At 34.3% G+C, this 14,109-nt stretch overlaps 1 protein-coding gene across 1 annotated transcript in view; it reads right to left on the minus strand.

The window, feature by feature from the left end:
- Positions 1 to 826: 826 nt before the first annotated feature.
- The window catches only part of LOC132034584 (aldehyde dehydrogenase family 3 member F1-like), a 14,479-nt gene continuing 1,196 nt past the window's right edge, over positions 827 to 14,109 (minus strand). The window contains exons 2-8 of the mRNA XM_059424980.1: positions 7,052 to 7,310; positions 5,766 to 5,890; positions 4,052 to 4,156; positions 3,204 to 3,376; positions 2,616 to 2,706; positions 1,833 to 1,982; positions 827 to 1,195 (exon numbers count right to left, since the gene is read on the minus strand). Of these exons, the coding sequence (XP_059280963.1) occupies positions 956 to 1,195; positions 1,833 to 1,982; positions 2,616 to 2,706; positions 3,204 to 3,376; positions 4,052 to 4,156; positions 5,766 to 5,890; positions 7,052 to 7,310 (1,143 nt within the window). The 3' untranslated portion in view covers positions 827 to 955. The remainder of the gene's footprint in view (positions 1,196 to 1,832; positions 1,983 to 2,615; positions 2,707 to 3,203; positions 3,377 to 4,051; positions 4,157 to 5,765; positions 5,891 to 7,051; positions 7,311 to 14,109) is intronic.

Consider the following 14,109-nt stretch of genomic DNA (forward strand, 5'->3'; position numbering starts at 1 on the left):
AAAAAATCAACTGGAGCCTTTGAAATGGTAGGGGAGGAGGCGTAGAAGTGGGTAGGTTGGGGATACTTTTCCTTCTTGGTTGGGCACTCAGGAAGAGATTGGTCTCCATCATCACGAAGCTCAGAATTCCCAAAAGCATCAAGATGTGGTATATCAGTTTTGTTGAGTTGGCACAGATAATCACATTCATTGTCAATCACTGAAAGATTCCCATCTAAGACTATGCAGACCAAAATGTCTAGATGATTTAGCCGTGGTACATTTTGCATAACTTCGACTTAGCATAGGCAACCACTAATACGTAAACATAGCTTACCAGGGTGTCTAATTAATTAACCATGACTAGTTGCACTAATAAGAAATTTATTGAACAGAACACTCCTGAAAAAACTAGATTCAGAAATCAGAGTAGTAATGTGTTTGTTACCAATTTTGAAGACAAGAATTTGGAAATGGTCAGCACATGATTTTGCAAAATCAACTGCGTAACGTTGAAACTCTCCTTTTATAATTCATGGTTGCCCAAAGCAATGGAGAAATATTCATAAAAATAAGCTACAGAAAGGGGAAAGGGGGGGGGGGGGGGGGGAGTGGTGATGATAACGTGTGTTATTATAAAATGAGAGCAATATAGAACAGGAATTAATGTAGATAAAAGATGTAGGAGGAGAGTATAAAGACTTTTTTCATTCAAATGTGTATCCAACAAAGCCTTGCAAAGTTTTTATTTATTAGATTACATTGAGGAATACTAGAGGATGCCATGAACATGGCTATTAACTATTTAGGGAATTATGACAATAAAGAGTTGTGGGAGTAATGAAAATAACGGATGAAAATCCACACTTAATTGTAAATTTCATATCAAACTTTATCAATAGGGCAGGCAAGACAGATAACTAATCTATTACAAATACAAATATTTGCTAGTATAAAATAGGATATTGAGCAAACATCAAGCCTTCTTTAGTCCTAGTGCAATAAGAACTATACTAAGATAATCATATCTAAAACCAAACCGAAAGAGTTGAAGCTTATGATCATTCCAAGGAGGATATCTAAACCAGATGTCTGTAAGAAAGCTCCTCCTTACAACTACTTTCTCATGGCTAAATGTATCAAATGAAAATTTCCCATGGTACCTTCCAAAGCCACTTTGCCCTACTCCCCCAAATGGAAGTGTATCTGCTGCATACTGCATTTATATTCATCTTAATAATTAGTTTACTACTAAAATAACAGAAGTTAACGACAGCCAAATTATGTAGATAATAGCGAAGGATTGTCAAAAGAAATTTAGCTATGAGCAATTTAGTGATGAAGTTCAAAACATAAACAATTAGTCACGTAGAGTGTGTTTGGTGGAGGAAAATGTATTTCAATTTTCTTATGTTTGGTTGGTCCTTATTATTGAAAAAATATCTTCTCTAGGAAAATAAGTTCCTTAAAAATGAAGAAAATGACTTTTGTAATAAAAATAGGGATAACAAGTTTCACAAGTGGCATTCCAAACTAATTGTCACCCACCCTAACCCACAACCCTATAGCCACCATCTCCATCAACCCCCACACCCCTAGCCTCCCATACCACGCCAATAGTGTTGGCCTAGATTATATATAAATGATTTTGTGATGAGATGATATTTTCTACTTATTACCAACACCAGAAAATAAGAAAGAAACCCACTTATCTAAAAAAAAAAAAAAAAAATTCCAGAAAAACATTTTCTTTACCAAACAAACCCTTACAGGAAATTAATTTGGTGATTTCCTAAGTAAATCATATATGAAATGTTGCACGATTAGAAAATTTGAGAACTGTTGAAACTTACTTGGATAATTGTATCATTGAACACCACACTTCCTGAAGATGTTCTGCTTATAATCTTCCTTTTGAGCTCTTCATCTTTGGTAAAGGCATATATGGCAAGTGGCTTAGGCTTTGCATTGATAAATTCAATACTGTCCTCGATGTTATCCATCTAATAACAACACAAACAAAATACACCTTTATCAGAACAAGTGTTGCCCTTTTTAGGCAAATTAGAAATGTTGAAGTTATTTTAGTCATTGACTTTTTTAATGAATCGTACATAATCCCTCACATTTTTAACAAATACACACACGCGTCAAACAAAACATCGTTCAACTTATGTGTTGGTGTTAAATGAGTCGATATATATACATGAATATTATGAATCAAGGTCCATATATATACTCAAACTAACTTTTTAATAATATTAGAGTTATCGTGGAAGGGCAATATATTTGAGGTTGTTATAAGGCTGAAATCAAATTATATTGAAAAACTAATTTAAAAGTTCGAAAGTTTAAGCAGTTTGAAAGAACACAGTTAGATAAATAAGACAACTCATCAACTTCCATGTATATATCAAAGATAAATTTAGTTAAGAAAAAGATTATTTGTGAAAATCTATGGACGTAATAATGGAACATATTCTGTTGTTTAGAAGTTATATTTATGTATCTACAAGTTCAAAGTGGGGATTCAAGTATTTCAGAAGAGGAATTATATATTTTCTTAGATCCTTTTTATTTTTATTTTTTTGCGAGGACTAGATAGTATTGAAAAATAATTTATAGTATATGCTCACTGTTAAGATAGGGAGCAATGGACCAAAAATTTCTTCAGTCATGATTGCTGCTTGCACTGGAGGATCCAAAAGTAATGTGGGCTCAATATACCTGCATCCACATTTATCATTATCCAAACTTAAATGCATTATTGTTGGCAACTTTTAAAAAAACACAAGATAATAGTTTAAATAAGTGCGCTTAGTACAAAGACAATATTTTTTTGAAAAATATTTTCTATTGTCAAACTTTTTCAACAAATATATTTTTTATCACCAGAGGAAAAATCGTTCACTAATGAACGGAAAATGATGTCTTTGAATTTTTTTGAACTCTTACTTTATATTTCTTCATCTAATTTATACTTAATGCTATATATTATCAATCTTAACACGAAAAGTATCATATAGAATTTTGACTTCAAACACTATCTAATTGAGGGCTCTATCATTAGTATTTCTAAGCATTTTTATTTTTTATTCACCAATTAAATACTGAAAACATTTCTCAAAAATCATTTTACGAGAAAAATGTTTTTTTTCCTCGTATCAACCATACTTTAATGTAAAAACTATGCGTAGATTAAATCAAAATGAGAAGTTACTCACAGATTATCTTCATCGGTTGAACCTCCATATATGATTGAAGCTTTTACCATTGGCTCATCTAAGAGATTCTTTATTCTCAAGAAATGCGTTTTGTTAACGATCCTCGACATTGAATGTGATTCTTTTGGATTTTCTCCAAACATTTTTGGAATGGCAAGTTTAATCATTTGTACCTAGTACAACATTGAACATGCTGACTATTAGTATTTTATAAGAAATAAATAGTATTTATCAAAATTATTACTCAGGAACATTTTAGTAGTGAGAAACTTTTGTAATAAGCATAAAAAGAATGTTATCCTCAATTTTAATTATACAAAGTATAATCCTAACTATTATAGTGAATAAATTCAATTAATTTAATATATTAAAAATAGTTTTATCACTTTACTGTTATAATGAGTAAAATTAAGTAAGTATACGTGAAATTAACCCGAGATTTGATACATTGCAGAAAGAATTTAAAAGATATATATGAGTTTTTTCATTTGATAGCACGCGTATTTAACCAACAGGTTTAAATTTGATTCTTTATGTCTTGAGGTGGTAATAGTTTAATTAGGTCTCTCGTAAAATTATGTTTAACTGATAATTTGGGACTCAATTTAAGAGGAACTAATTATGCCCTTTTCCAATTAGATGTATACAAGTTGCAACTAAAATATGCAATTTCTTTCTCCAGCATAAAATTAAATGAGAGTAAAGTTTCTTGCTTTCAAAGAGTTTTTGTATAAGAGGCATTATTATTAGTTAAATATTAGTAATATTAATCGTGAAAACCCAATATACCTGATTTTACGTTAGTTTGTTGTTATAGAAATATTAAGCAATATTTGATTAATACGTACCAATTCGCTGGCAAACGTCTTCTTGACGAGGATATAATCAATTCCAGCACATACTTGGCCAGCACAGGTCCCAAATTTCCCAGAAAGAATTCTTTTCATTGCGATCTATGAAAAAGTGAAAAGAAAAAAAAAATATTAGACCAAAAAAAAAAAAAAAAAAACTAGTACAGGATAAATCTAATGGTTATTACTTATTAAGAAGCAAGGAGAATTCAACATAATTAAAACTTCATATATTAGATATATAAATAAGCAAAAACCCCACTCTTATCCAATTTATGAGAGCCTTCTTTATTCTAAATGTAAAAGATTGTTTCGTTTTCCAAGAATTAACAATTTATTATTCAATTTAACATATTAAAATAAATTTAAAACTTATTTCAATCTATTAAGAAAAACTTTAACGTCAAAATATTGATGCGAATCGTTGCATTAAAGAGTTTACATTGTTACTTCGCAAGTTTCACACTTCAAGTATCAGGTGTTATCTTTTTCTATCTAAACTCTCATCATCTATGTATTAAAACATACCTCGACGCTGACTAGGCCAACTATCAGTTGTTCTATCACCATCTACTCAAGTAGGTGTTTTGATACGTAGATGCTGATAATTCAGGTAGGAAAGAGAACAGTTGATAATTAAGATGTAAAATTTGCAAAAAAAAGTAATAGTTCAGATATATTTTTTACCATTAACTCTTAATTTTCAAAAAAGGAAACAAGTTGTGTTTCATACCTGACCTATCCGAAATTAGACTTTCCTACCTAACTATCACCAGATAATTAGTAAAACACACACAACGCTGACTAGCCTAAATGTTTTACCTCAAATATAAAAATGCGCATGAAGCATAATTTTCTCAAAAAAAATCGTCCATTTGGCATATGTAAGAGCTATATATGAACTGACTCAACTATCACTTTTTTTTGTGTTTCATACATGAACTATCTGAAGTGAGACTTTCCTGCCTAAACTATCACCAAATAGTTAGCAAAACACATCTCGACTTATATATGATGGAGCGTGTACTACACTCTCTTTTTTTGTTTAAAAAATCGTGCCACCTGGCACTCCACGTGGATAAATAATTCCACCATGGCAGAACTAATTGTTAGGTTAAAATTCAATTCCACATGGATAATCTGCCTACATTTGCAAAAGACATTCTTCCACATTTTGACAAGAAAATATGACCAATGCAGAAGATGAAAGGAAACAAAATGAAGGAGAAAATCTTATTAGCTCTTACAGAAGAAGAAAATGAAGAACAAGGCTGATAATGAAGAAGAAATAATGAGAAAATTTGCACAACAGAAGAAGAAATGAAGAAAAATGGCTGAGAAATGATGATGAAGAAGGGGGAGAGCTTAGGTTTTAAAGAATTAATTGGAAAATTAGTAAAAATAAAAATAATAATGTGTCAGCTCATATATAGTTGTTACATGTGCCAAATGGACGTATTTTTTTGAGAAAATTATGCTTCACGCGCATTTTGGTGTTTGAGGTCAAACATTTAGTCTAGTTAGCATTCAGGTGCATTTTACTAATTATCTAGTGATAATTTAATAGTTTAGGTAGGAAAGTCTCACTTCGAATAGTTCAGGTACGAAATATAAAAAATAAAAAAAATAAAAAAAAAGTGATTGAGGTGTGTTTTTAACCCTTTGTCTCAAACTAAATTGGATGATATAGGGAAAAGAAAGTTGAATGTACATTTTTATCCCACGAACTGCAGAGTGAATCAATGATAGCAGGGCACTTTCCGCCCAATTCCAGGGTCACTGGAGTCAAATGCTTCGCTGCAGCTGCCATGACAATTTGAGCCACTTTTGTACTCCCTGTAAACAGTTTGAGAGTTATTGAGTCAATCAAAATCAAAGAGAAAGAGATGAATATATTGGGCTCATTTTAATTATAAGCTTGAACAGAGTGATATAGTGTGTAAAAATCTTAACAAAAAATTTTTATTAAAACATATTTTGACAAGATTTCTATTGGTCAATTTGGGTTACATATTAACCCAAATTGTAGATAAGCTGAATTGCACGGGTCTAAACGGATTTAGCTTACAAATGGGCGAGTAATACATATCAACCAGATTTTAGATGGGTTGTATTGGGCGAGTCAAAACAGGCTGAGCTAACAAATGAAAGGTAATAAGTTGGGTGAGTCATATTTTCATGGACTAGCTTAGCCACCCTCAAAAAAATGAAGGTCTAGATTAGCCTGTTTTAAGTTAAGGTTAATTGTAACTTTTTAAAATCAAATTTACATTCAATGCAGTGTCTAATTGAGGGTGGACATAGTTTGGGCCAACCCGAAGACCAAACTGAAATCCAAACTTTTGAAATATTTGGTTTCGATATTTGGATTATAGATTGGACTTCGGGTTTTATTTTTAAAATTTCTGAATTTCGGATTGGATATTGAATTTACTACTTCGACTTTCGAATGTCCGAAAATCTGAAATTCTTATACCTTACGTTTAGGCCTATTTGTATGCACCCAATACTAATAACTCTAAAATGAAATTTTCTACTAAATCGAATATAATATAGGATTTTTTTTTTCTCATGTCTCACTCTCACCCACGACAGGCATAGTAAGAGCTATATTGGGCGCATTAATTTCGTTTATCCTGAGATGACAATGAGTATGAAAACAATAGATGTTCTGTGGTTAGTGGCAAAAAGGAGGTATTTTGCAAGCAATTACTATCCTTCCTAATAAGGCTGCTTTAAAACTCAAAAGTCAAAAATGAAAATCCGAAATATCCAAATTAATTAATCCGAAAACGACATAAAAACTTCAATCCAATCCAATACGAGGTTATTTGGATTGGATTTGGATTCTAATTTGTTCATTCCGAAAAACGATATTTTCATAGACAATCTGAACGATCCGAACGCCCATCCCTATCTCTAGTAGTGGATCTTGTGCAATCGAGAGAATACATTAGAAAAAAAGAAATACCATATCGGGCAAATTTAAGTTCAAACCTGTAAAGAAAATCTTGTCCCATTTCTGTTGCAACAGTTTCTGACCAACTGAATAATCACCTTCAATGACTTTAATAGCTTTGCTATCCAGATAAGTTGGGATTGTCTTGGCTAGCACTGAGGAACATGCAGGAGCTAGCTCTGAGGGTTTCAAGACCATAACATTTCCAGCTGCTATTGCTCCAATTAATGGTTCCAATGATACACCTATGTTCAATGAATAAATAGAGTCAGACTCTTTATAATAACCATCCTCGATCTATAAAAACTTTTTGTAATAACAGCCAGTCTTTCAAGTTATGTTATATTTGTATACGGTAAAAATTGGATTAATGCTAGACCGGTGAGACCGGGGATCAAGGGAAGGAAGAAACAAGCACGAGCGCAGACTTTATTTCGGACCGAGGGTATTGCATCAGAAGTGGTTGATCAGAAGAAGTCGGAATAAAATCATATGGTCCGATTTATCCAGGGCAAACTCCTCATCACAGCCAGTCCGGTTCCTCCATAGCCTAGTTGATCGTGGCCGTTAGTCCGGTTTCTCCATGGCTGAGTTGATCGTGGCCGTTAATTCGATTTCTCCATGGCCGAGTTGATCGTGGCCGTTAGTCCGGTTGATCAGTTACAAAATTGCCACGTGTCAAGACCGTTCTGCCACATAATGCTGCCAATCGTACGGGTGTCAGACCGTACGACCCAACCTTATCCTTTTAGGGCTTTCTTCATTCTAAAAGGGCTTTATGTTGTATGAAAGGCCATAGGGCAAAACTATAAATAGGGGACACTTCCCTACTTTTAAGGGTTAGCTTTTTTCAGATCTAGAACATTGTAATAGAAATTATATTGAAGCTCTCTCTCTCTCTCTAATTTTGGTCCGGATTTACAGTGTTCCTTGGCTTAATTCGTCCATCCAATACGATATAGTACCATAATATACATATATATTTAGCTTGAATCTATAATATCAACATATTTGTTCAAGTTATTAATACATATATTCATATATATGAGTCGCTGTGCACGAACCCACATATATATTCCCTCAAAAACCAAAATAGATTGAAATTTGTCCACATATCCTATACCTCACTTACAAATTCAACTTATTATCCAATTTCGGGGTAAACAGTTTGGCGCCCACCGTGGGGCTAGGATAATAGTGGTATTTGATCTCGGTTTCTATCTCTTACCTATTAAGATTTTTTCAACCTTTTGTTCGTCTCTGTGAAAACGGACCAAATGGCAAGTAGTGGACAATCTGGTCACGTCAACAACAACGAGATTGTGGCTGAAAATGAGAACAGTTGGCTGCGGGGCTTACTAGCGGAACTCATTAACCCAAACCTCGTTGATTCGAGGGAGGGCCTCAACCGACAGAAAACCGTGAACCAGGAGAATGCCGCCCAACCGGCCACCTGTTGACACCCAATTTTGTCCCGCCTTCCCTAAATATTTATTTACATTTATAGTAATTTTGGCAATTTAAAAACTGATTATTTATATTTTTTTATTATTATAATTATTGACTTTTATTAATACTGGCATTTTATTGTCTTGTTGTAGTCATTGTCTTATCTTATTACCGTTGCTACTACCGCTATTATCACTATTATTATTATTATTATTATTATTTTTATTATCACTATTATTATTATATTATTATCATTATTATTATTATTACTATTATTTTGTTACTATTATTTACCACCACATTTTTGCGCATTTTATCATTTCAAAGATTTTATCATTTTCATTGCATACTATTTATTATTTTTATTTACTATTGACGTTTAAAATATTATTGCACTGTTATTGTGACATCATATAATTTTATTATCTGAGTACTAATAATTACGTATTTATATTAGGTAATATTTAAGCACACGTTTAATATATAATTAATTAAAATGGGTCTCTTATTTAAAATTAGAAGCCTAAATTATTTCTTTCATTCAGCCCACATTTTAATTCATCATCCCAACCATTTTAATTCACCCCAACCCAATTTTCACCACCCCGTTTTAAAATACCCAGCCCAAAAGAATATTGACCCAGTCCATTAACCTACCCGACCCGACCGGCCCAATCCCCATTTCAACAAAAGAACCACTAGGGTTCTTTCATTTTCCCTCAGCCGCACACCCCCCTTCAGCTCTCTCTCTTTTCTCCTTCACCTCCCCTCTCTCTCTCGCCTCTTCAACAAAAATGGCAAATCTGCAGGCCCCTTTCATGGCCACAGACCACGCATGGCCATTTCGGGGAAGGCAATTAATGTTTGTATCCCCTCGTTTCTTTTTCAACCGTTGAAGAGGTAAAAATTTTTGTTTTCTTCTTCTTTCTGTCTCGCGTGCTACCGAAAATCTTAATGAGTTTTGTATTCATGAACCAAATCGTCCATTTATGAGTTCCCTTTTATTTTCGGGTAGGAAGGTTTTTAATGGTTTTGCTTTCTTTCTCCGTGATTTCTGATTCAACAACAGAAAAGGGATTCCAATGTGGATTTGAAAATATTTGACCAGAAATCCCGCCCAATTTTCAGCTTTTCAAACCCGAGCAAACCCTAGATCTTGCGCCTTATAAATATTCGTTTTCTGGGTTCATAAAAAGGGAGGAGAACCCCCCCCCCCCCAAAAAAAAAATTTAAGTTTTCTTTTAGCCTAGAAATTCCCCCAAAAATTGAAACAAGTTTCTTTTATATTTCACTTTAGACGTAGCATAAGTTTAAGCACTGAAAATTCCTAAAAGATTAGTAAGCGAATGATATAAAGATTAAAATGCTAAATATGGTTTTTCGTTTGCGTCTTATTTAAGATCGAAAGTGTTCGAGAAGCATCTGTTATTTTGCACCCGGTAAAAAACTTGCTCCTTGTAGTCTAAATGATTTTAATGGTGTTCATATTCATGTGTAGGATTAGTTTGCTAGATTAATTTTCAGTTTATCCTGTCGTTAGTCTTGTAATAGAAATTTGCTTTGGTTTAGTCTAATATAGTGTCATTTAACTTCTTATATGTTGGCTAATGGCTGTTGTTGTGTGATTAGCTTGATTTAGTTTGGTTAGCGTCAATGCTAGTTTGAGGATGTACTGTTTAATTAGTCCTTACGCATGTTGAAACTAAAATTCATGTATGTTCAAGTGTCTGTCAATACTAATCTAGGCCCGTCGTTATATAAATGCGTCATTCCCTTAAGTGATATGAAACTGCCTAGTGCGATAGGCATGGTTTCATTTGTACTGGACAAAACTGTCTTAAATGTTTCATGTTAAATGGGTGAGTCCTAATACTTTAACAAGCGCTCTATCTTCTCACGTTCAATCCGAAATCTTTGGTTATAACACATCAACGCTGGTCTACAGAATCGAAGTCGTTCATGTGTGTTTGGTTTAACTGTCTTGCATCTGATAGGATAGTCCATAAATTGTTTTAGTAGAAGACGTCTCTGTATGTAAGAATGGCCATTATGCCTCAGTCAGGTTCTTATACATTCGATATTGGTTTGTGTATGCCTTCATCTCTCTGAAAAAAAAAAGAAGAAGGGATTTGATATGCCTAATCTCTTGCCCGCTGTGTCCACCAGTTTTGTTAAAATGACAAAAAACAAAACATTTGACAGAAGATGAAATGAACTTGCTCTTTGTCTTTCTCTAAAAGGGAACTCCCTCCGTAAGAATTTCAAATGGTTTAGTAAGCTTCATCCTCATGTTTAGGCTTTATTAGATTGTCCATTTTTAAACAATTTAATCCTTAAGTTTGATCGTGACAGGCCAAGAAGTAAGTCCACGCTAAACTTGTTAAATTCTTGAAGGCTATAGTGTTGGCTAAGTTATACATCAGTCAGTTCCTATCAATATTGGTAGTGGAGCTTTTAGTGATTAATTTATTCTTAATGTTTTGTTTTAACTCCAAATGCGCTCGTTTCTTTTTCATCAATATACCGTTGAAGAGGTAATTTGTATGTTTACATGTTTAGCCTTATTCATTGATTAGATACTTCTTTTCCTTTTATTTTACGCATGACCATCGCGTACTCACCGAAAATCTTCCGAAAAATTTTCTTTGGGGCCCGAAAAAAGCCCGAAAGCGTGGCCCTTGACTATTTCCCCTTTTTTTTTTTTTATTTTTTGTATATGGGGGTTGGGGCCTGGTTTTACTTTGGGATAAAGCCGGGCGGGGGTCAAAGGAGTCACCCCATTGGGGGCTCCCCCAAATATAAATGAAATCCCCCCAATCAGGGATGAAAAGGGAAATGATCCCCATTGATAAGAAGTAATTTGGGAAAGGGGACTAAAAAAAATCCCGGGAGGGGTTTGGAACCACCCCCCCCTTTATCGTTTCCGTAATTTTGGTTCGGGGGGCCCCAAATTGGGGCCGACACCCCCTTCCCAAAGATCCCGCCTTTTTGCTCAAGCACCCATTTTCCCAATACCAAAGTTCCTTTGGAATTACTGGGGCGGATGAAAAGAACAAAGGAAAAGCAAACCGGTGGAAAGGGGTTGTGGGATGACAAGATCGGGGTGTTACCCCCCGGAAGTAGCACGAGGAGCCCCAAGAAAAGAAAAGGCCAAAAAAAAAAAGGTTTGGTAAGGGGAGGTTGAAGAGTTTTGGAGGAAAAGCCAACCAAGGGTTAAACCCCCCGTGGTGGAAGGGTTGAAGAAAACCGGGCCCAAATTTCTTTTTTGTCGTTTTTAGATTTCCCGAAACCCATGGAGCGTTTTTGGGGGGTCCGATAAACATGTTGGGAGATTTAAGGAAAATTTTCCAAAAAGGGGGAGAAACCCTTTGGGAAACCCCAAAATTTTTCTTTTCATAACGATGAATTGCCACTTGAGGGTTCTAATAAAACTTTTTGAACATAAAAATAAAGCGAGGACAAGTTCATTTCTGGTTTTGTTGATTAGGGGGGTTAAAATTTTGTTAATATATGCCCCGTCACTACTCCCCGGAGCTTTGGGTTGGGATGTCGGGAAGCCCACATCCAAAAAGAGTCGGTTTCAATGGAGCTTAGGGAAAAATTCCCCCCAAAAAAAAAACCCAAGGGTTTTCTTTTGGGGAAAAATTTCCCCCTTTGGGCCAAGGCATAAGTTTAAGCCCCCAAAAAATTTCCCCAAAAAAGATTGGTTTTTTTTGGGGTTAATTTTGATATTTCCCAAAGTTTTGGGTAAAATGAAAAAATAATCTTTTTTTTCTTTTTGCGTGGGTTCGCTCGCATCCGAGTCTACGCAAACTCGGAGATCGAAAGTGTTCGAAGGCATATCGAAACCCCCCGCATCCTGTTCGCTGCACCCGAAGAAGGTAAAACTTGCTCCTTGTAGTCTAGCTTTAATGATTTTAATGGTGTTCATATGTTCGTATGTGTAGGATTAGTTTGCTAGATTAATTTTCAGTTTATCCTGTCGTTAGTCTTGTAATAGAAATTTGCTTTGGTTTAGCCCTAAAAAGTGTTTTAAATTTTTCATATGTTGGCTAATAAAAATTTTGTTTTTGGGGATTAGCTTGATTTAGTTTGGTTCGCAATGTTTGGTTTGAGGATGTCTTGTTTTAATTAGTCCTTACGCATTTTTAAAACAAAAATTCCTTAAAAAATTTCAAGTTCTTCTACTAATCTGGGCCCCGTCGTTATAAAAATCGTCTTTCCCCTTAAGTGATATGAAGCGCCTAGTGCGGTTTTAAAATGGTTTCATTTGTCTTGGACAAAAGTTTGTCTTAAATGTTTCATGTTAAATGGGTGAGTCCTAAAAAACTTTAACAAGCGCTCTATCTTCTCAGTTAAACCCGAAATCTTCTTTGTTATAACACTAAGGGCCCGGTCTCGGGGTAAGTCGTTCATGTGTTTTTGGGTTTTTTCCCCTTTCTTGCATCGATAGGATAGCCCACCCAATTGTTTTAGTAGAAGACGTCTGTATGTAAGAATGGCCGGTTATGGGTGTGTCCTTTTTAAATACGATATTGGTTTGTGTATGCCTTCATATGATTCAAGATACCCTATTTTCGTGAAAAAAAAAAAAAGGGGGGTTTTTTTAACCTTCTCTTCCTTTTTGTGTCCACCAGTTTTGTTAAAAGACCCCCAAAAAAAACAAATTTTACGGAAAATGAAATGAACTTGCTCTTTGTCTTTCTCTTAAAAAGGGGCTCCCTCCCTAAGAATTTCAAATGGTTTAGTAAACTTCATCCCTATTTTTAGGCTTTATTAGATTGTCCATTTTTAAACAAATTTTAAACCTTAAGTTTGATCGTGACGAAAAAGTAAGTCCGGTTTTTAACTAAAACTAAACTTGTTAAAATTTTTGAAAAGGTATAGTGTTGGCTAAAATTATACATAGGGGGTTCCCTTTGTATTGGTAGTGGAGCTTTTAGTGATTAATTTATTCTTAGCGGATGTGTTTTAACTCCCTGTTCTTGAATGGCCAAATGCGCACCTTCGCAAAGCTCTACCTATTCGTTAACATCAATATACGGTAAAAATTGGTTGGATAACATATGAATGTGTATGCATGAATATACTTAAATATACATAGTATATAGATAATCTATGAAGTTGTTTTGAATTTGTATGTTTACATGTTTAGCCTTATTCATTGATTAGATACTAATTCTTTTCCTTTTATTTTATGCATGACCATCGCATACGAGTCCGAGGGATTCGTTCGCCTTCCGCATTCGGTGTTGGGTTAAAAACCCAACGCAATCTCCGTGTCCGGGCCCCGTGCCTTAAATTTCGGGGGGCCAATAGCGGGGTCCGCCAAAATTTCTTTGGTAGAAACCCCGGCCCCCAAAAAAAGCCCGGGGTCCAAAAAAGGGGGGGGCCCTTGACTATTTCCCTTTTTTTTTATTTTTTGTATTTGATTTGTATTATGCCACTAACCCTTTATCTTGTTTTTATTTTTCTTTAATTTAGATGAACTCTTGACAAATTAGTGGGATTTAGTTTTAGAAATGGGTAGTTAACTTAATAAAAATAAATACTTAATCCCATAAGATTTATCTTCTTCTTTTTTTATTTAAATTTTTTATAGTATCCTTTTTATTCACCTCAGGGAAAAATTGATAATATTAATTTT

This window comes from Lycium ferocissimum, chromosome 10 (assembly GCF_029784015.1).
Source record: "Lycium ferocissimum isolate CSIRO_LF1 chromosome 10, AGI_CSIRO_Lferr_CH_V1, whole genome shotgun sequence".
NCBI lineage: Eukaryota > Viridiplantae > Streptophyta > Magnoliopsida > Solanales > Solanaceae > Lycium > Lycium ferocissimum.